At 36.3% G+C, this 24,604-nt stretch overlaps 1 protein-coding gene across 7 annotated transcripts in view; it reads left to right on the forward strand.

Annotated features, from left to right (window-relative positions):
- Positions 1 to 24,604, forward strand: part of RGS7 (regulator of G protein signaling 7) — a 580,824-nt gene that overhangs the window by 492,137 nt on the left and 64,083 nt on the right. For all 7 annotated transcript variants that reach the window (XM_072830414.1, XM_072830418.1, XM_072830416.1 and 4 more), the window contains 3 exons: positions 12,221 to 12,285; positions 13,148 to 13,224; positions 13,335 to 13,416. In XM_072830414.1, the coding sequence (XP_072686515.1) occupies positions 12,221 to 12,285; positions 13,148 to 13,224; positions 13,335 to 13,416 (224 nt within the window). The remainder of the gene's footprint in view (positions 1 to 12,220; positions 12,286 to 13,147; positions 13,225 to 13,334; positions 13,417 to 24,604) is intronic.

Consider the following 24,604-nt stretch of genomic DNA (forward strand, 5'->3'; position numbering starts at 1 on the left):
ATTTCAATCATCAAGATAGCAATTATGTTGTTTTGTTTTTCTATTGCACTATTATTATTAAACATTGTGCTATCCACTCTCTCATTTACTATCCATTTGCCTCATATGAGCTTGAGCAATTTTTAAAATATGAGTAAATTTTTTAAATGTGAGTGGCACTTCATACTATTTCTGTGTCTTACAATCCTTAGTTCTCATTGGACTACAGGCCATGCCTCAGCCCTGGCCAGAGTTCCTGCCTTCCCTGGCCCAGCTCAGTACTCACCCTCACCACCTCCCACCCTCTCCAGCCTCTGGCCTCTCTACCTTGAGGACACCCTGCTTATGTCCTGCTCAGGGCAGTCCCCTTGCTAGACTCTGATAGGTGCCCTCTATCCCCAGATCTTTCTGGAACTGGTTCCTTTTCCTAATTTAGGTTGCAACTCAAAACTGATCACTGCAGACATGCCTTTGTTGATCCTGTGATCTAAAGAAACAGCCTTCCAAACCCTTCTGCCCCTCCCACCTTTACTCCATCTCTGCATCTATCACAGTTGGGTGACTGACCAGTAGTCTTTTGTGTCTAATGCTTGGCTTTGACTCTTGCTTCAACCAAGAATTAATTAATCTCATCCTACCTTCATTGCTTAATCTGCAAAGGAAAATTAATAGTATCTGCTTGTTAGTGTGGTCACACTGCTTGGACAACATAACCTATGTGAAATATTTGAATAATTCCTGGTACATGGAAAGCATTCAATAAATATTGGCCATTGCTGTTACATTATACTGTATATTGTTCATCACACTCTAGACCAGCTTACTGTAAGCTAAGAGCAATGATGGTTCCCTGGGCATATCACTGTATCCTCAGGGCTTAGAAGAAGCCTGGCACACTCTAGGCACTCAAAGAACATTTGCTGAATGAAAGAATAATGTATCCAATATCCATACACATCTGTCACACTTTTCCTTCTTAAATCCTCTCCCCATAAAGGCAGATTCTGTTCTTCTCCAGGAACTGAAGATACTTTGGAGCCTCATGTAATTACTACACATAGACCCCCTCTCATTGTAATATTCTTAGAATCTTTGTAAAACCCTCGATTTACCGGCTGAGGCTGGGTCACTGATACCATGTGGCCTCCTGTGGGTAGAAAACAGTATTACAGCAAATCCAGCTCCAGGCTTCTGACCAACCCCCCACCCCAATCACCCTATTCTTGGGCAGTTGGAAGCTCTGTCTTCTTTGCCCTCTCCAGGCACTCTTCTATTTGAATTTCTTTGGAATGTAAGCTCATTGAAAATAGAACCCTTGTCTGTTTTGTTCACAGCTGTACCTCCTCCACCTAGATCAGAGCCTGGCACATAGCAGGCATCTAGTAAATGCTTGTCAAATTGAATAAATAACTGAATTTTTAAAAATAACTTTCTCTATTTTTCCCCCCCTGGTGGCTCAGAAATCTGCTGCAGCTATTAACAGAAAATATTGGCCACTTACTCAGTTGTATATGGAGTTTCAGTATCAAGATGATGAGATATAATAGGAGTAAAAAGAATGAGGAAGTAGAGTGAAAAATGAAATTAAAAATATAATTTAATGATACCTAGCTGCCTATTATAAACAAAAAAAATCATATGTTTAAAGTTGAAGTATATTTTAACATAATATTTGGAAAAGATAAGGTCACTGGACAGTGTACTCAGATGTAACAACACATGTACTTAATATTTATTATTTTAAATTCTTGGCAGTGCTAATTTATGGTTGTTCTGCAAAGAAGAATTAAAAAAAAATCAATAGCCCTTTCTGCAGTGTCCCATTTGAAGGAGAGCAGTAACTTTATATAAAAAAACTATCCCCAACAAGGCTTTTAAAAGGATATACTTGTAAAAGTACTCTGTAATTTTCTTTTAAGTAGAAACTTCTTCAGTCAACATAAAGGACAATATAGCTAATAATTCCATGCATTACTTTCCCTTTGGAGTTAACACAGCACTCTCCAATATATCGTGTCCTGTAACCCTAACCTCAGTCCTGTGGAATAGATGCACCAAATATTTTCATACTCATTACTCAAATGAGCAATTGGAGTCTCAGAAAGTTTAAGTGACTTTTCCAAAATCACAGTTAATGAGGATGGCCAGAACCCCAGATCTGAAAACTATACTCCATGGCCTCTTCTAGGATATCTGTGAATTTGTCTTTCCACACTGATGATCAGGGGATTAGACAATAGGCATAGTATGAGTCTTATGTCCTAAGTAATTTAGCCAGTAATTTCTGATGTCAGTCTCATCCTTTTATAGGTTCTAATATTATTTTATAACATACTGCCTATACCTCTTTCTTTTTTTATCTAAGAAACCAAGAAAAGGGAGTAGGGAGGATAACAAGTTCAGATATACAAAAGTACTGTTCATGATTATTTTGATCCCAATTCAATGTATAAATTACTTGAATTGGGATCACAATGAATATAAAGCCCTTTGGCATTATCTGTTAGGTTTCATATTCCCACTGGATGATTTATTGATGTACTCTTGTGAAAGGTGAACTCAGAATTTATTGCTTAATTTGATAAATTTAAGTAAAGAGAAAGAAATTAAGAACCCTTCACGTGTATTATGGGAAATTTGCTTGAAAGTTAATATTTTTATTATAACAGTGGTTCAGAAATATCATGAAAGTTAAATTATGGCCTTTCTTATTATGCTACATTAAAAATATATATTGATTTAAAATTCTACTAAATGCTACAAGCATTTATAATAATGCTTGTAATAATGCCACATAAGAAAGAATGGGAAGTCAGGTACTACTGCAGATAACTAGCTGAGCATCTGAAAGTTTTGTAGGTATCTTTGTTATCATAGAAAAGATCTGTTTTATTCAATACTATCCAAGAGAGGGAATGACACAAACACATGCAGTTGATTCCTGTTCTTTGAGGTAGTTATGTACTATAAATTTACCAAAATATGGAATTAGTGACTACTGAGCCATTACTTCTAGGAGAAATATTGTGTTCAGGTCCTGCAAGTCTCTGGAGACATGTTTTATGTAGGTTTCTTTCAGCAGACAACTTAGTTCATATATATTTTTAAATTAAAATGTTAAATTAACATTGACCTTACAACTAACAGCATCCTAACTCATTCATAAATGAAGTTTATCCAACATATATATCATCTCCAAAAGAACATCAGAGTCATCTTGCACTTAGGAATGCTAGATGCCACTATAGCACTATCCCTGGGGTTCATTTTAGACAGCAAAACCACTAAGAAAAAGTAAAAAAATGCCAAAAAAATTAAAAAAGGTGGTACTAAATACATCATAAAAGGGGCATTTGTTTACAGAATGAGCTGAAACAGGAAGGTAGAGCATTGCCTTGTTCCACCTCAACTGAGACCGTGTGCATTAGCAACTCTAGTTTTACTGCTCTAAATGGCTGTGAACCATCATAAAAACACCACAAGCGCTGATTGGGGAGCTACAAATAAATTTTAGCAAGTATGCAAATTTGCAGATATGGAATCAGCAAATAATGATAATTAGCTGTAATTTTTAAGAGAGAGAAAGAAAGTAAATTTGGGGAGAATAAAATATCCACAGCAATGTAAGGAATTACAAATCGCCAAAACTCATGAGCCTTAGAAAAGCAATCAAACCTTTTAGGAGCCATTGATATATTTACAAAGGAAGATAAATTAAACAGCTCTGTTTCATTTGTTTAGCAATTTAAGTGGTTGGAGCTTACAATCTGTAATATAATTTGTGGATGAATGCACAGAGAACTGGATTCAAATAAGATTCACAGTGACAGTAATAGTTCTTACATTTAGGAGCAACATTCTCAGAAATTAAGAAAAATGGATGCATGTAGAAAATAGATGCAAGAGAGTTCTGCTCTTCTCAGCACTCTCTGAGAGTCAGTGTAATGCTCCCACTGCTGCTGCCTTTGTATTTTATGTGTGATAAGCATCTGCTGTGTGATCACAAACCCAAGAACCCTCTGACTCACCTAGTTATTTGTATGGTTGTGGAAAAGGATTTCACTTACTGCCAATTAAATAAAGATGACAATACTTTTTTTTCTGAGATAACTAGATAACTTAAGTCAACTACTTAAGGCTCTGGATAAAATAATACATGTAAAAACCTTAACTTGCAGCAGTCTACATGGTAGAGTCATCAGAGGACACTTCCTTTTCCTTTAGGAGGAGGTACGAGTCCACAGCTCTAATTCTTTTCATCCTCATAGTGGTTCGCTATTATCCCACAGGTATCCTACAAGAATTCCTTCTTCTTAAGACCTTCAAGGCAGGTATTTGAAGATTTTCATGGTCCAAGTGTTCAGTTACCATAGTAGATCTTGCTTATCTTTTTTTAAAGATTTTATTTATTTACTTGAAAGACAGAGGTAGCACGATCACAGAGGGAGAGGGAGAAGCAGACCCCCATTGAGCAGGGAGCCTGATGCTGGGCTCAATTTCAAGACCCTGGAATCATAACCCAAGCTGAAGGCAGAAGATTTAACTAACTGAGCCATCTAAGTGCCGCAGATCTTTCTTATCTTGATTAATCTTCTTTAGTCGAGGTATTTGATCTCATACAATAGTGTATTCCTTCTTCTACTTTATAATAACATGGTCTTCATTAACATATATCAGAAAATTTGGGTCATCTGGGTGGCTCAGTCAGTTAAGCAGCTGCCTTAGGCTCAGATCATGACCCTAGGGTTCTGGGATCGAGCCCCACATCAAGCTTCCTGCTCAATGTGCAGCCTACTTCTCCCTCTCTACTGCTTATACTCGCTCTCTCTTCCAAATAAATAAATAAAATCTTTTAAAAAAATACCTTCAAATTATTATTTTGGAAATACTGTTCTCGAAGATAATTATCTCTTTACTTTAGAGTGAAATTAAGGATAATGTTTTTAAGTTTTTTATATTATAAAAAAATCCAAAAAAAATCCAAAAATCATTGATTTCTTAAAGGAGCATTCACTCAGCATAGATATAATCACAAAACACATTTGCATCTTGAAGTGGATGTAAGAAGCAAGAACTGACTCACACACCATACTTACTGGACACTTTCCAGAATTACTCCCCCTGCCCCTGCATGGAATAAGAAGAAAAGAAAGCAAAACTGGAGTAGAAAGAATTATTAGGACAGCACAGAAATTGGAAAATGGTGCCACAAGCCACTCACTTGAAAGATGTATTCTTTCTGGAATCAATAGAATTTAGCCAAAAGAAAGGAAGATGATGATATCAGACTTAAAATTTCTCTTCTCAAGAAATTAGGGCAACTTTACAGAACTGGATGAAGTTCTGACCAATCCTATGAATGATTCGTCAATCTACATGGGCTGGAGTGAGTAAGTCTTAGGAAGGTAGAGAAAGACTTGCCCCATCTTGGATTAAGATTTCTTAGGCTTAAACACAGCATTCAAAGAGACAGCCCTATGCCTTGCCTGATGTTTTGTCTCTGACCTAGATTTCATAAAGCAGCTCAGGCTCTCTCCCTCTCATTCAGGGAGCAAGTCTAAGAGTAAAGGGGAGGAACCGGGAGGAACAATGTCATATCCTTGCAGAATTGTTATGCTGCTGGCCAATAGTTGCAACAGCAAACCCAGGATTTTCTAGGTCAGCTTCACCAGTGAAGTAGCCTCAGTCCAAAATGAGTGAACAATGCCAAAGGAAACCAGAAATAAAAAGGATAGTCACAATAGGTAATAGCCCTCTTTTTTGGAAGATCTGAGCCATGATAGAATAGTTTTAGCAAATCTAAATTTTTTAAAATGTGCCAAGGCAATGTTTTTTCTCACTCTGATTTTCCAAGACAACAGCTTTCTCTCCATGTCCTCCAGGATCTAAATAATTGTGATTAAAGCAATCTCCAAATGGAATGTGAATACTATAATTAATTTTTTAAGAACTAGAAAAAATGGAGCATACAATAAACTCCAGTCACTAAAAAATTAGAAAGACAGAGAGTGTGAAATACATTATGGGGGATAACATTAGGCAGTGTTTATGGGAGATAACATTTATGGGGGTAACAGGCAATGTTTAATTTCTGAGACTAAAATTCAAGGAAAATATATTAAATAGTTATTTAATGGCCACTGATGGAATGGTAACAAGTTTTATTACTTTTAAATAATTGAAAGAGGAATTAAAGAAAATATATATCATGTAACAAAAGATAGAAAACAAAGAAAATACAATCATGAGAGAGAGAGATGAAGATATAAGAAAAGGAAGAACAAATATAACTTATAAGAATGAATGTAAATATTTAAGTTTATTTCTTAAAGTAGATGGTATCTTTAGGTTAGGTCATAAATAAAATCCAGTGATATCTGTCTGCAAGGAAGATGAGCCAAACATGCTGACCCTTTAAAATAGGTTGGTAAAGCAAAGAGATACCAGGCAAATAAAAGAAAATGAAACCAGGGTTTGCAATATGAAAAATAACCCAAGGTAAAAAGTGTTAAATAGAGCCAAGTTAGTGAAAGTGGCAATCCATACATATTTTTTCATTAAAACCAGTCATTAAATATAAGAAAACAGATTGGCATAATGAAATTGTCCCACTTGAACATACCACTCTAAAAGTAAATAAGCTAATAAGCTACCTACATAAAAGGATACAGAAGATGTATGTCAAGAGGTAGAAAGTTGTGTAGAGGAAGACAATGGGGAAAAAAGGGCTGTTGGGTGGAGGTAGTAGGTGTCACTGAAAGCATAGGTCTGAAGGAGAAGCAGCCACCATCTGAGTGCAGTTGGAAGCAAGGTCCAAGGATAATGAAACGGGCACGCGAGGACTTTGGCTTTTACTGGAAGTGAAGTAAGATAGGAAGTGGTTGAAAAATGGGAAGTTTAAATACAATGAAATCTGATTTGTCTTAACAGAATAACTGATTGCTTTGCTTAAAATGGACTCTTCAGAGTTGGAGAGGATAAAAGACATATTCATGCTTAAAGTCTATGGAATTTGGTTACACAGATCATGTAAAATCACATTCATGATTTGAAAGGTGAACACACCCTCATTCAGCAATGACACTTTAGGAAATTATCAAATATCTAAAAAATAAACATACAGCCATACATACATGTTTGCAGAAGAACTAGTAAATAATCACAAGATGAAGGACATAATCCAAGTGTTCAACAATAATGCCATATTTAAATAAATAATAAATGGATTATAATGAAATAATTTTTCAAGATATTGTGGAATAGCACTGACATGAAATTGTCCAAATAGAACATTAAAGGTAAAAGCTCATAAGATAGCATATGTAGTACTGTTTTAAATAAATATATGCAGATAAAGTTTTGATATAAATACAGTCATGTGTATGTTAGTAGATTTGTATAGAATGGAAAAAGCCAGAATATATGCAAAATAATGACAGAAGTAAGATTAGAATGATTTTTTCTTTAATATTTATACTTTTTTCTGGGACGCCTGAGTGGCTCAGTGGTTGAGCATCTGCCTTTGACTCAGGGAGTACTGGGATCGAGTCCCACATCAGGTTCCCTGCATGGAGCCTGCTTCTCCCTCTGCCTCTGTCTTTGCCTCTCTCTGTATCTCTCATGAGTAAATAAATAAATAATCTTTTTTAAAAAGATTTAATATTTATATTTTTTTGAATTGCCTTAACTTTTACAATGAGTAATAAGGATTTTAAAAATTAAATTATTTCAACTTTAAAGTAAAACAATTTGTGTGAATCATTTTTAATGATGATACAACATGTTATTGAAGAAATACACATGAATTCCTTGCCCCACTGTGTTCCTATATTCTGTATCATGAAGACTTACACTTCTGTATTTCATGCTATTTCCTTGGGTTACATTCTCAGAAGTGCAAGTACTGGAAGAATGCCCGTGATTACTCATTGTCAAAATTCTTTAAAAAAAGACTTCACTGTAAAAAAAAAAAAAAAAAAAAAAAAGACTTCACTGTTAGGTGCTCACACTCAGTGCTGTTTCACTTCTTTATGGCCAGAATGGATTATTGCCAATCAGTAACATATCTGCTCTTCTGATGAGTGGAAAGTGATTTTCGTAACAGGATGCTAAAATGGAAATCCAGCCAACGTGTTAAGTGGATCAACACCAGATGTGAAAGTGCTGAGCTAGACTGACATACAGATTGTCACACTAGCTGCTGTCAGCTCCCATTGAGGGCATTAAAGGGTAAAATGTTGGCTTAAAGACTGATTTTGTAGCTGTTAGGATGTCAGGAGTCATTGCCCCCATCAGTCCCAAGTGGGAAGAATGAGTGAGAATGTCCCTCATCTCAAGCCCCATGACAGAAATTTCAAGGGCTTTCTGAGAGTGCTTGACAGGAGTCACCTAGTCCTGGGAACACAATGGATCATGAACTGCAGGCCTTGGAATTACAAGGGGCAGGAGACAGGCTATCCAGTTATGGGTGGAGGAATTGAAAGGGAAATGGCTATATTCCGTGACCTACTTTTAGGACAAAAAGTGCATGAGTGTTTCTCTTGTGTGCAATCTAAGCCAGATATGACAGAGTCCTCTCCTGGAGAACAGCCTGGACAGAGAGAGGCCAGGGGTATAGTCCAAGGGCTGTGGCAGTGATCAGCCCCTATAAAGACGCTACAGATGAGAGATTCCCAGCATTGGCACCGTGTGATTTCTCCAAAGCATCCCACAAAGTAATATGAAAAACATAATCTGCCTTACAACTCTGCCAAGACCAGAGAATGGCAGCATTAGATCACCATGCTGCTATCAGTCAACAAAGAATGGCAGCATCCTGTTTCCTCCCTATATTCCAACTTCATAAAGTTAGAAGCCTTGGTCAGCAATTCTTGGTGGGGACGCAGAAGCACAAGGTGGACAAAGAAGATGGTCACATCTCTCTCACCACAGAAACTGGGGAAAAAGGGAAAGGGGAAGACCTCAAGACTGTAAACCAGGCTTGAATTTTTTGATATTCCTTGGGATAGACACCCTTTTTAATAAGTTGGGGCTCACTCTTTGAATTACCCGAGTGACAAGCAAGACTGAGGATGCTGCTTGAGTTTTTATTCAGGGACTAGGGAAGAATTTGCTCACACAATGAACTTGGAACAATAAAAAAGTTTCATGACAATATGTGTTATATTTGTATGACAATATTCACGTGGCAATTGTATTTCTAATCTTTGTGAATTATACAGTTACGTCCTTTCCATGTTTAGATATTGGGATCTTAGTAATTTTCTCACAGACCTCTGTGATTCAACTCTGCACACTTTTGTCATAGATACTAGTTTTGGGGGCAGCCCCGGTGGCCCAGCGGTTTAGCGCCGCCTTCAGTCCAAGGTGTGATCCTGGGGACCCAGCATCGAGCCCCACATCGGGCTCCCTGCATGGAGCCTGCTTCTCCCTCTGCCTGTGTCTCTGCCTCTCTCTCTCTCTCTCTCTGTGTGTGTGTGTGTGTGTGTGTGTGTGTGTGTGTGTGTGTCTCATGAATAAATAAAATCTTTAAAAAAATAAAAGGTACTAGTTTTTGTTCAACAGACTATTCTACCTCAGAGAACTTTAGGAAATTTCATGGAAAAAAACTCATGCCAGTATTCACTTTCTGTTAAGTTAGGTGTGTGATCCAGAAACTTTGATACCTCAGTCTTAAGGTGTATTCACACCAGATTGTATGCATTTACTATACAGCTATTTTAGCCAAAGTGATACGGTAGGCCTTCTCAAACTTTCTTCCACTCACTGGCATACCCTCCTATTAAATTACTTGTTTGTTTGATCCTCAAAATTGTATCATATGGTCTGAAACTATTGCAGAAAGATATATTTAAACTTAAGATTTAAATTAAATCTTCAATAATGGAGAACATTAAAAAAATCCACCAATGGCTTTTTTAGTTGTTCTCAATATGTTGGCGCTGCAGAAAAAACACAAGGGTTCTGTTAAAGACCACTTGCACTCAGGCCTAGGTCCATATGGGACGCCCCATAGAGCACTTTTGGCACCTAAGAAAATAGGGTTTAGTACAAAAACACTTGGCCTGAGTCATAGTTTTGAAGATGCAGAGCTACTCTCATTTTTTAAAACTTTTGGTAAACTGTAAAATCACTGGAATTGAAACCCTCTTTTATTTACATGGACCTCCTTCTCATCTGCATCCCATTCAATGCTAACACTCTGCTGATAAAGAATAAAAGGATCATCTGTACCTGTCTACTGTCCTGTGTCCACACTGGATTGGTGAGGTTTGGGACCTTTTCGTCATAATTGTATTTGCAGTGCCTTTAACAGTGTCCAGAATGTTCCCTACTTGCCAACCTAGCTTTTTCCTTCTTCCTCTTTACCAAAAAGACTAGTAGAAATCATGAATTGTTTTAACTGCTAAATATCTCCTTCTAAAAAGATCCCATTCATTTATTCATTCATCATTCACTCATTCAATGGATCCATGTGGAACAACTACTGTGTTTACTGTATACCCGGTGCTGCCTGTCCATACCTTTGTTTTGCTTCCTAGAGAATTAAGAAAAATCACATTAAAGGATAGCAATATTAAAGGGTGTGTAACTTCTTAGTGAACAGCCATCTAAAAAACATCACTCTGCTCCTGATTAGTTTACCTAATGAGGGTAGAAATATGTTTCCCAGAGGGGGTCTGATTTTGAAAAGAGCAAAGATTAGATGACCAGAATCAATGGAACAAGTAGTGGCTGGTGCAGCAGGACACATGGAGGAGGGCTGACCCAAGGAGTGGGTAGCTCAGGCGTGAAATTTGATTAAAGGTAAGCTAGGAAAGCTGAAATTATTTAATTTAGATATTTAGGCAGATTTTATCTTTCTTTCATGAAGAGATACCCTCAGGGGGATTGCACAAACTCTACAGTCTCTTTTACCAACTGCTGAGAACATTTTAGATATCTTCTTAAAATCATTGTCCTCTACAGTAAGAGTCTCTTCAAGGGTGAGTGAAAACTATGGCCAATTAGAAAATTAATGCATCATGTCATTTTTGTTTTTGAAGTTTGACTTTTACTAATTTCGAGAATTCGTGATTTTGAAAATTACTAGTATTAGTGAAAAAATAAAATTCCCATGATCAGTTGTAGAAAGATGTGTTCTCAGATTATCTCCTGGGTTCTTGGTGTCTGTAGTAATGTTATCATAGGTTCATGGTTGGCTTTCTCCTTGGCTTTGGCCTTCATAAAGGAAACTTTAGAGCAAATTGAATACACAGCATCAGTGTTTGCAGTGATTTCAGGCTTTCTGTGTAAGATAGTTCCTTAGTGATATCAGCTGGACTTCATAATCAAAAATTGAGGATGACACAGGTTACTTCAATGGTGGTAATTACAAGGACGCCCCCAGAACTAACCTCACAAAAAGTAGTATTTGACAGTCCTCATCCAGCAGATTTATTCAGCACCTAAAATATATAGTTTATCTTGAATTTCATGAGACTCAAATATCACATTATGGAAATGTCCTGGAAATCAGGACTGTACCAGAGGGCTCTGAATGCCTTGATATTATCCTAAAAGTTGCTAAAAATCCTGAAATAACTAAAGAAATATGATTTTTCAATGACGGTGCTGCTGTAGCCCTCTTCTCTCCCTCTGGCACCCATCTCATAAATCTGCTACCCAAGTGGGCTTTCCCTGGCAGCAAGGATATTGAGTCTTCAGAAAAATGGAATTAAAAGGTAGTCATATTGTAGTTACGAAAGATATTATAATTTCCTCTCTCCTAGTGGCAAAACAAATGATGATGGCAAAATATAGCAAAGGAGATGCCAAGAAGCCTTCAGTTTACATTAATAGAGTCTTTCAGTTGACAGAAGAATATGAAAATAATTAAATGTGCCAGTGATTCCCTCTTCATGCAATTCTTTTTAACACAGTAGTGTTATTTGTATATCTAGATGTTTAAGTTCATTTAAGGTGCTATTTAGAGGGCTACATTTTCCCCTTATTTAATAAAAATAAATAGTTACCAACTTTCTAAACATAGCTAGTTTCTCATAGGTACCACTGTTTGAGTTTCAGTAAAAATGCTACCATTATTTATTTTTGTCAAAAAAATATAAAGATAGAAAATTATGACTGAAAAAAGTGATAAAGACCAAGATGTCTTGATTTATAATGCTATATTTTTATTTTTAGTGAGTGCCTTCAGTTAATAAGCAGGCAAGAAATGATTCATTTTTTTGTTTCCTTACAGCGGTTTACCTATGCAAGAGAACAATGCAAAATAAGGCAAGGCTGGAACTAGCAGACTATGAAGCTGTAAGTACCAAGGGCTTTCTGGCAAAGAGAGTCATAAAATGAACAGGAATAAAGTCTATGGTCATTTCTGGAGATTCTGTTGACTTTTCACCCCTGGATTTTAAGGACCAGATTCTAGGGATCAGGCGTCAGAATGGCTCAAATCCCTGACCTGCTTGCTTCGTCTCATCATTCACACTGGAGACAGTGAACTTCTAGATGCACAAACTCACAAGAGAAGGGACAAACATGTTTTGCTAACCTTGACATAAGGGTAAAAACATTAGATGTGTCCTATATATAGTGAAGACATCCAAACTTAGAGAAATAAAGAGCATTTGCTATGGGTAAATAGTTTTTGCAAAACCTTCAACTTGACCACCATCAGCAGATAAAATTAATCTGATGTAATTTGTTCAGACAATTGCTATTTGTGATTTACTGACTTTGAAGCACTGACTAGAAATGGCAATAGGCTGCTGAGGGTTTACATTCTTATCAGGAACTGGATAGACTGACGGAATCGTTAGTAGAAAAGTATTGCTTTCCTGTTCCTCACTAAAATGGCACAGAAAAATCCAATGGATTAGTCTTGAGCACTTTTTTTTTAACAAAATAATGTTAGTATTTTAGATGTTTACTGGGTTCTCTAAAGTCAATTATTCATAAAATTAATATTTGTGATAGGTTTCCATGTTTCCTCTGTTAATATAAATGAAGATGAGCTACATTCAGTAAGCATGACTTATCATTGAGAACCAAAGTATACATACTACGTTAGAATTTGGTATTTGTTTTCTTGATAAATGCACACAGTAGATAAATGAGAAGGGAGTAGTGAAAGTGAATACCAGAACATCTTCACCTGTGGTATATTTTTCAGGAGAGCCTGGCCAGGCTGCAGAGAGCATTTGCTCGAAAGTGGGAGTTCATTTTTATGCAAGCAGAAGCACAAGCAAAGTGAGTCCTTGTGAGTCTTTTGGAAAATTTGTTCAAGTTGTGTTGTGACCTTTGTTCATAGAGGGGCTACAATTAACATTATTTATTATTCATTGTTACGATGTTGACAGAGTGGACAAGAAGAGAGACAAGATTGAAAGGAAGATCCTAGATAGCCAAGAAAGAGCATTCTGGGACGTCCACAGACCTGTGGTAAGCAAATGTGCAAACATTATCTCCACTTCATAATCTGAGCATTTGGGAATTGAAGGATGCCTGAAAAAGTGATGGAAGAATGTGGTAGCCCCATCACTCTTCCCCAAATCTTGGTGATTTAGCTAAGAAAAGATTGCCACTTTTGTGTAAGATAACCAGAACTCAGGAGTGTAATGTTTAATTTATAAAGCTATACATTTTTTCCACCACATCACTCTTGGCATTTGAAATACTTGATACTTTTATATCCTTGAAAGAAAAAAGACTGCAACAAAGCAAGACTTCAACAAAGCAGTCTTACATAAACCATGTGACTCAGAGTAACAAGTAATGAATGTCCTTGATTAATACCAGAAAGCTATGTGCAAGGAATTCAACACTGGTTATGGGCATTCGTAAGAAAACATGTCTAATCTCATATATTTCTTTCTATTTTGATATTATGCATTTGTCTTCTACATACTTCTTTAAATACAGACAGGGCATTTGGGAGTAATATTTACATAAATATAGAATAAATATCAAGTTCATAGCATTGGACAAATCAAGGTTGATGAGAATATTTTAAAAACTTTCCTCTCAACTACCTTCAGGATCAGACCAAAATATATCTGCTTTCCAAAGATTTCTTGATATGTGTGTTTCAATTTCAGATAGCAATGCAATTGTTAAATTCTATATTATTGAATTTTTCTGTTTTTGAATACCCAAAGGATTAGAATTAGAATTAAACTGGTTTCCCTATTCAATATTCAGATCGAGTTTTGTTCCTCGTGGTGAAAAAGGATTATAAGGTCATGTGCAGAAGTGTTACAAGAATATGAAGTAGGATTTTTGTTTGCTTGTTTGTTTGTTTTAAGCAATGTAGAAACTACTCAATACATTATGTTCCTGTGTTTATCCACTATATGCCTCTGGACATCTGGTGGCCCATCTCTAGCCTTGTTCAGCTTTGATGGCCTGCATCCTCCTGCAACCCAAGAGAATTCACTCCACAACTTCCTGCACTGCCTATGTCCATCCTATGGCAATTGCTCAAGCTCACAGAGCATGTCAATTGATCCCACCTCCATGCACTCCCCTGCTCCATCCCCTATAAGTTACTCAGCTGCTCCCTGGCCTTCTGTGTGCCCTTATTGGAGGCAGAATCTGTTTACAGTTGTTTTTGCTCTATCCAGTCCTCCGTGTCTCCCCTCAGCAAGGAGCACATATGAATGCTCTCCAGGGGCTCCCCTGCTGCATCCCTCACTAGGCTTACAATCAGAAAACCATCCCAAGGAGCACCTAGAGGGAGAAACCACCTGGGAGCCATGGGCTTCATCTCCGTTATTCAACTTCTATTTGCTGATGACATATCGCAGGTGCAGATGCTGAGGAAGCTAATCTGTGGGATCTCTTTGAGTATCAGTCTTTTATTTCTAAACTCTTTGTTTCTGCTATACTTTCCATTTTATTTAGGCTATTCTTTAGGAGCTTGGAAACTATGTCCTAGGTTTAGGCAATAGGAGAATTACAACAACGTGGCCTTCCTTGATGTTTACCAACTAGCTTACCTAGGATGATCTGATTGTGTTGACTCTCCTCTTCAAAGAGGTTATTCTCTATTCACCTCTCCAACTTTTTGAACTGAGTGGTAGCCTTTGTCCTCAACTTTTTTTATATATCAGTCCTGTGGCCATCTCCAGTACAAAGACTAACCACTGTTTCCATAAGAAGCCATATCTGAACATGGCATACCTGTGCAACATCTTATGAAAATACCATTTATTCTGTATCAATATGTGCCAGACATTGTATTGCATGGAATGTTGATTGAAACAGTCCTTGATTCCTAAAACTCACATCCAATGGAAGCATTTTAGTCACAAACCCTTTAAGATAGATATGACCACATATTTGTTTTCTGGAGGAAAATACACATGGTCATGGGATTTACATGACTTGCCCATATACACATAGCTAGTAGTGACAGAGCCAAACCTGAACCAACTATCTCCTACTCCAGAGATTGAGTCACAAAAAAGGGGAGCACTGAAGAAGTAGAGTAGCTCTAGTTAAAGAAAGCAGCTATAGCAAGAATGAGACCCTGCATGCCTCCATTCTGCAAAAAAAAGGAGGGGGGGAGATAAAGAGTTAGCAGCACTGCATATGTGATATAGCTATGTTTACAAGTGTCTTGTTATATGTATATTTTACTTTTATATTTTATTCATAGTTTTTGAATATTAATTTTCATTCATTTTGCTGTTTTCAAGAGCCTGGTTCAAGCCATCTTTCAAACATTGTAGGCCACACATTCCTGATCTAGGGGAACCCAACTGCCATATAGAAAACACCATGGTCAGGTGTAGTTATACAATATGAACCCCAAAGGACCAGTTCCAGTAGTGTTGCTGCAATAAGTCCTATCCCCTATATTCAAATAGAATAATCTTGGGTAACCTATATACTATTTCAAGAAAAATCTAAAATTTTTATAAAGATATAAATAACTCTAGTTGGCATAAATTATTAATACATGAAAGAGATCACAAAGAATGCCCTTATTTTTATTTTGGTTTTGAAATACTAGTTATAAACATATGAACTGACCACTGTAAGTCTTAAAATCTGGAGGTCAATATTTCCGTTGGAATAAAAAACACTCTATTCAAATTTCACAGATTTATAACACAATTTAATTGAAAGGCTTTTAAGTTACAAAAAGTATATTTTCCTGGAAGGATTTAGTTTCATCAGTATATAAAGTATCTTTGTTTTCAAAAACCAGAAATGGAGTTATTTCATTAGTAATATTTATGGAGTTTTTCATTTTATTTCTTGTACAATCCTACTGATAATGTTACAATAAAAAAAGTAACAGAGAACAATTAATCCTCATGAAGCTTTATCTCAAGTAAAGGTGATCTGCTACATTGTGTTGTTTGCTTTGCTTTGCTTTCATCTGGTTCTACTCTGGCATTTATGTAATCAAAAATAGATTGGAAGTCATTAGCTAGAAATGTGGTAAGGAGAGGGGGAATCTCAGAAAGTATCTCAGAGTATATAAAGTATACTTTAAAAATAATTTAAAATACTATATTATATTACGTGAATTTCCACTTGAAGATATAGAACATATGTGTGTATATATATATATATACATAAAATATGATTTTACTTTTTAAAAAGCCATGAGGTCATGTAACACAGTGTAATCAATCTATTGCACTTAATGCCGTTATGAAAAAAATACAGTATCTCTGAGCGTGCTCATGTTTACTCCAAGAAAAATAAATAAATGAAGTCATTAACACCGAGAAGGACTCTTCGGTTGTCAGGGATTCCAGATAGAATTGTCAAAAACTCACTACTCAAGAAGATAGTGGGAGAAATACACCAAATTGTAATAAATGTCAAAGGTAATTTGGAATTTGGGTTAATTTGTGTATTTGATGTTTCAATATTTTTATGAAGCCCCTTCAAGAGCTAATGCATTCATGGTCTGTATTAATAGAATTTTAGCAACTAGTTTAATTGAAGTAAAAATTATGCTTGTCACAGCGCTAAGGAACTCAGTTTTAGAGTGTGACCAGTTCTAGAAACTATACTTTTAAAAAATTGCAGTTGGGGCAGTCTGGGTAGCTCAACGGTTTAGCACCGCCTTCGGCCCAGGACGTGATCCTGGAGACCCGGGTTCATGTCCCGTGTTTGGCTCCTGCATGGAGCCTGCCTCTCCCTCTGCCTGTGTCTCTTCCTCTCTCTCTGTGTCTCTCATGAATAAATAAATAAAATCTTAAAAAAAAATTTTAAATGCAGTTGAAAAAAATAAAATAAAAAATACAGTTGAACTATCGTTGAGGTGAAGAGTGAAGGGGCAAAGTCAAAAATAAGAAAAGAAATTGTGAAATTAAAAAAAGAAATTGTGAAATTATTAAAGAGATTAGTGTACTTAAGAGTAGGAAGATTCAAAAAAGGTGTCTTCATATTTTGGAAATTTAATTTGGTAGGATTGTAATGAAGCTTATTCTTTTAAGCCATGTTGGATTCTTTTTTTTTTTTTTTTTTTTGCCATGTTGGATTCTGGGTGACCAATGTGGAAACAACTAGAAAGTAAAATTTCAGTATAAAAAAGAACTTATCTAACTCAACACCCAAAAAATAAAAAATCCAGTTAAGAAATAAGCAGAAGACACAAATAGATATTTCTCCAAAGAAAACATACAAATGGCCAACAGACCCATGAAAAATGTTCAACATCACTCTGCATCAGGGAAATACAAATCAAAACCACAATGAGATACCACCTCACACTGGTCAGAATGACTAAAATGAACTACTTAGGAAACAACAGATGTTGGTGAGGATGGGGAGAAAGCAGAACCCTCTTACACTGTTAGTGGGAATGAAAACTGGTGCAGCCACTCTGGAACAGTATGGAACTTCCTCAAAAAGTTAAAAATAGAACTACCCTACAACCCAGTGTTTGCACTACTGGGAACACAAATACCTAGTGTTTATCCAAAGGATACAAATATAGTTATTCTAAGGGGCACCTATGCCCCAATGTTTATAGTAGCAATGTCCACAATAGCAAAACTGTGGAAGCAGCCAAGATGCCCATTGGCAGATGAATGGATAAGGAAGATGTGGTATATGCATACAATGTAATATTACTCAGCCATCAAAAAGAATGAAATTTTGCCATTTGCAGCAGTGAAATAAATCAGTCAGAGAAAGACAAATACCATATGATCTCACCATATGTGGAACTTAAGGGAAAAAAACAGATCGAACATAGGGGAAGGGAAGGAAAAATAAAATAATGAAAACAGAGAGAAAAGCAAACCATAAGAAACTCTTCACTGTAGGAAACAAACTGAGAGTTACTGGAGGGGAGGTGAGGTGGGTGGGGAATGGGGTAATTGGGTGATGGACATTAAGGAAGGCACTTGATGTAATGATATGCAACTGATAAATCACTAAATTCTACCCCGGAAACTAATAATATAGCATATGTTAACTAAATTGAATTTAAATTAAAAATTTTAAAATGAATAAATCGAAATCTATATTTGCAAGGAAAAAATAGTGATTTGAAGGGGCACATGCACCCCAATGTTTATAGCAGCACTAACTGCTATAGCCAAAACAAGGAAAGAGCCCAAATGCCCCTCAACTGATGAATCAATAAAGAAGATGTGGTATATACATACAATGGAATATTACTCAACCATCATAAAATGAAATCTTCGCTTTGCAAGAGTGTGGATGGCACTAGAGGGTATTATGCTAAGCAAAATAAGTCATAAAAAGACAAATACCAAATGATCACTCATATGTAGAATTTAAGTAACAAACAGATGAACACATGAGAAGGGAAGGAAAAATAAAATAACGTAGACAGAGAGAGAGGCAAGCCATAAGAGTTGGCTATATATAATATATCACCCTTCCACTAACCTGGAAAATTCACAATTGCCTAGTGGGAGCACCAAAGTTACACTCTGGAGACAGTACTATAAAGGAACATCATTTGTACCACAAACTGTAAAGCACAAGACCACAATTACAAATACTCCTGCAGACATGCTATGGGAGGCAGCACTGGTTCCTGTAGAGGCTATGTTTACATATATAGTAAGAAAAAAACAATAGTAGTTTTGAAAAGAGAATCAAGACTTTCAGTCCAGCATATAAAGACCTTGGAAGCTGTGACTTCAATTCTCATTACAAGAAAAAGCTGAAGATCAGCAATTGTTCTTAGATCCAGCAAGGAATGATGTCTTAGGGAAAACTAGTGTCCTCAAAATTGGAGAGCCAGATAAGTGGTTACAGTAAATCATAACTGACCAGGGCAGAATCCTGGGAGCAGAAGCCTGTACAGGAACCAGTGCTGGGGTAAGAAAACTTGAGGTCAAATGGACAAATTGCTGCAGGCTCAGTGTAGCCAAACTTGACAATGAAAACTCCAAAGGAGCCCAGTTTTAGGGGCAGGCCCCACATTTTTTGTGAGTGTTAGCTCCAGAAGATTTACTCTAAATTGACACCACAAAGATCTGAGAAAAATCCTGTCCTGTTTCTCACAGAGGAAAGGGAAAAGGAACTATTTTTAGATCTGCCCAGAACATTATCTTCTTCATAAAAAGACTTGCCTTCAAGAGAACTTGTAAATGTTACAGCCCAGGGACCACAGGTTCCTTAAAAGAGTAAGATTTAATTGTAGCATCATAGAGTTTCTCCTCACTCAGGCAAAACCACCACATCAGTAGTGCTCCTAAGTAACGACACGGGATTCCAAGGAAAGAAACTGTACATCTCAGGTCTTGTTTAAGATGTATAGACTGTTTCCCCAAGACAACTGAGAAGATAAAAACAAGGATCTCAGAGAAAATTTTAGTGCCTAATAACTACAGAAACAGAAAACAATAAACACAGTCTAACCCCTAGTCAGATAAACATAAACTACACACTGAATGCCTACTTACCTCAGTTCCTTTTACTCAGTGCATCATGTCTGGTTTTCAAAAAGAAATTGCAGATATCATGAAAGAAAAGAACAGTTTGAAGAGACAGATCGAGCTCTAGAATCAGACTCAAATATGTCAAAGATATTGAGATAATCAGACCAGGAATTTGAAAAAAAAGTATGATGAGTAAGCAAAGGCTTCTAATGGGAAAAGTGGACAATTCAAAAGAGCAGAGGTAAGATATAAACAGAAATAGGGAAACTCTAAGAAGAAATCAAAAGGAAATGCTAAAGACAAAAATAAATAAAAAATACTATAACAGAAGTGAATTAAGAATGCATTTAATGAGCTCATCATAGACTGGACATGTCCAAAAGAAAAAAGTTTGAAGAAGTATTAATAGAAAATTCCAAAACTAAACTAGAGAAGAAAAAAAAGACTAAAAAAAATTAGAACAGAATATCCAAGAACTGTGTATTATTAAAGGTGTAATATACATGTGATGAGAATACCAGAAAGATAAGAAAGACAGAAAGGAAATAATTGCAACAATGACTGTTGATTTCCAAAAATCAGTGCCAAACCATAGAGCCAGGAAGCTCAGAGAACACCAGAGTAAATAGAAAATCTGAACATAGACATATTCCATTCAAACTGCAGAAAATCAAGACAAAGAAAAAATCTTGAAAGAAGCCAGAGGGGAAGAACTCCTTATCCATAGAGAAGAGCAAGTATAATAATTACATCAGATTTATTTTCAGAAACCATACAAGCAAGAAATGAAGTAAAATATTAAGTATTGGTACAGCTAATTTGGAATAAAGTTCTGTGGTTTCCTACAAAAGTAAACATGCTCTTACCTTATGATATAGCAGTCACGCTCCTTGGTATTTACCTAAATGAGTTGAAAATATGTCCACAAAAAAAACCTGCATACGAATGCCTATGGAATCTTTATTCACAATTGTCAAAACTTGAAAACAACCAGAATGTTCTTCAATAGGAAACCATGGTTCATACATTGGAATGTTTTTCAGCAATAAGAGGAATTGAGCTATCAAGCTACAAAATGATACAGTAGAACCTTAAATGCATAGTGCTAAGTGAAAGGAGCCAATCTAAAAAGACAAAGTACTGTATGATTCTCTGAGACATTCTGAAAAAGGCAAAACTATACAGATAGTTTTTAGGGGTTGAAGGAGAGGCAGAAAGTGGTGAATAGTGGAGCACAGGAAATTCGGAGAGCAGTGAAACTAAACTGGAGGATATCGTAATAGATACATGTCATACATTTCTCAAAATCCTAAAATTTACAGCACAGGTGTGAACTCTATTGTCAGCTATGGACTTTAGTTAACAATGATGTATCCATACTGGCTCAATGATTGTAACAAAAGTACTATGCTAATGTAAAATAATAATGGGGGAAATGGGTGAGGGGTGTGTGAGAGAGCATTCAGGACATCTCTGTACTCTATACAGTTTTTCTATGAACTCAAAGCTGGTCAAAAAATGTCTATAATTTTTTTAAAGCTCAGATAAAAACATATTTTTTAAAGTGAAACAGAGGGCATGTCACAGAAGCAATGAACAAAATGTCTGCTCACAAGGACATACCAGTGTTACATGACGGTGGAAGATAAAAATGAATTTTATCTACTAAGTCAGGTCCATTCTTGGAGAAAATCTGCTAGTTCTTTCACTGTGTATCTTTGTTCACTGTATATACATGACCTGAATTAGAATATGATGAAGTCTATTTATTGGTTTTCTGTTTTATTCAGTGTACTTAATTTTATTTGCCTTATATGTTGGATGCATTTTTGACATATGCAATCAGAGTGGTAAAAAGTAGAGTCCCACAAAAATGACTTGCAGGCATTTTTATATCTTTCAAAGGATCAAGCTAATGCTCTGTAGGCCATGAACATAGTATTGGGAAATCTCGTCATTAGTTTCTCCTGGATGGGAATAATTATATTCAAAATAATTTTTTAGAGAATGGGAAAAATTCACACTTGCATTTTTAAAGAATTAGTTGTACTGCTATAATGTGTACACTCCCATGCTATTTTGAGGCAAATTATGCTTTACTGTGCACATTAAACAAACAAGTACATCATGAGATTTCATTACTCCTATAGAATACATTTTTCTAAATATACTATTACTAGAAGAATTGATTGGCAAGAAAAAATGGAATAAAGTAAAAGCATTAAATTTTTATTGCAACAACTTATTTCCTTAATTGACTCATTCATTTGGTATATCTTTGAACCAACATTTATGGAAGCTTACTGTAAGGTTAAGGACACAAAGATAAATAAGATACTGTCCCTGTGATAGAGAAATTTTTATCTTGAGACAAGTGGGATGAAGACTTACATCAATAATTATCATGAAAATGATGAGCTAAGAATATAGTGCTCAATGAAGTACAGGAATGACTGGAATCATTGGTCAATTATGATTATCCCAAGGAAAAAGGACTTCAGGGAACAGAGATCTTTTTCTTACATATGAAAGGCTATCCAAATATGGGGTGGATTTGACATAAATATGCTGAAGTTAAAATGGTATGGTATATGCCAGTGATTGTAAAGAAACTTTATTTTAGGTTCCCATTTTTCCCTTTAAATATACCTTGTCATGCTAGTTCTCCTACAGCCAATAAAAAAATAAATAAAAAATAAAAAATAAAAAAAAAACATGATTTCTCTGTTCACTCTTAGGTGAAATATCCTAGAGTTCCAGTGATTCCCAAACATAGTTTTGATCAAATATGCAGTTATAAGACATAATCAAACTACACATCTAATCTGAACTTGAGGCTTCTTTTTCCTAGGGTCCTAGATGTGGGGAAGGAGGCAATTGTTAGTTTCTTCTGTCTTTTCCTACCTAGCTTCTTTACTCCTTATTCCCATCTCACTAGTCCTGATTTCTGACACATCCAGAGATGGAATGGAAGGAGCTGGAGATGCTGAGAACAGCCGTCTTCTTAACTGACTCGACTGCTAAGTTGACTTAAGCTCTCATAACCTCTGGACTTGTTCATAACCTCTGGACTTGGAGACGTGCAAAGCTACCTTTCTCTTCTAGGAGTTTGTATAGGCTTTGGCTGACCACACCCCTATCTCTGGGGATTTACTGCTTGCAACTGTCTTTGATTAGAGAGAAGAGATCCCTAATCTGGCTAGCTATGTAATTCTTCCTCAGCCCTCAGGATTCCAGCAATATCTATAATAAGTCCCTGCTCAAGTGTGATTTGATTTTCTACAGTTTCAGTTACCCACAGTCAACCATGTGTCCAGAATCAGATGATCCTCCTTCTGATGGATTGTCAGAAGGTCAATAGTAGCCTAATGCTACATCACAATACCGACATCATTTTGCCTCACCTCATCTCATCACGTAGGCATTTTATTATCTCACATCATCACAAAAAGGGTAAATACAGTACAGTAAGGTAGTTTAAGGGAGGGAGCAACCACATTCACATTGCTTTTATTACAATATATTGTTATAATTCTTCTATTTTATCATGAGTTATTGTTGTTAATCTCTTACTATGCCTAATCTATAAATTAAACTTTATCATAGGTGTGCATGTATAGGAAAAAACATAGCACATACAGGGATCAGTACTATCTGCAATTTCAGGCATCCACTGGGGGTCTTGGACTATATCCCCTGTGGATATGAGGGGATTATTGTATTGCTTTTCTTGGCTGCCTCTTCATCCCTCCACCAGGAGGACCTCTTGGATAGGCACTTTAGAAGACCCATACCAGCTCTCTCTTGTCTGGACTATGACTGGCCCTCTGGAAGCCCATATTCTCTGTCCCATTGAACCCTAGGAGCACACTCACTTGCAAAACTTCAACTCTCTCTTTTCTTGTCACGGGCTGATTCAACAGCCTTTTGTTCTGTTTTCTCAATATTGTGCCTTCACCAATCTAGCTGTCCCTAACACTATAGGAAACACATGTTAAAGTCTCACATGAGTCTCCTTAAAGCCCTTCTCTCCTGACTTGAGCAGAGACAAAGCGAGACTTACAGAAGTCCCCACTTGTTCTCTGACTCCTGACGGATTCATTCTGCCTATCCATCCTCACAGTTAGCAAGGCATTTAAGATTTCTCCGTTGCAGTAGGTGGTACATCCAGTCCAGTGTTGACAAAACCATTTTACCTAAAATGAGCCTTAGCTAAAATTTCGATTCTCAAAATCCTGCTATACTTGGGTTACTGGAAGCATATACGTCTGTTTATTCAAGTTAAAATTTTGTTTTCATTAGCTCTATACATTAAGAAAAGATAAACCATAACTATATGCTGTAAGTGCAAAAAAAGGATATTATGTGTGCTATCCAGGAAGGAAAAAAATGGTTAGCTACATACAATTAAAATTGAGTCTATGCTGCAAGACAGTGAAACAACCTCTATGTAATTTAAAGGAGTAAGATTACATGTACGCAATTTGTCTTTCATGTACAATGGAAATACAGAAATTCTCAGGTAAAATGAAATTGTGTTACTATATTACCCACATACTCTCTTGGAGGAAAAAATCTTACTTGAAGCTACTCCAATTGACCAAAGGTATATGGAATTAATAATTAAAATAGGTGAAAACCATGATCTAAAAGATTGGGGATAAATGTGAAAATCATTTTAAGAGGCAACAAATAAGTCAATAAATATGCAAGAAATAAATTCTACCATTATGATAATGGTA

Source organism: Canis lupus, chromosome 6 (genome assembly GCF_048164855.1).
Source record: "Canis lupus baileyi chromosome 6, mCanLup2.hap1, whole genome shotgun sequence".
Classification (NCBI taxonomy): Eukaryota; Metazoa; Chordata; class Mammalia; order Carnivora; family Canidae; genus Canis; species Canis lupus.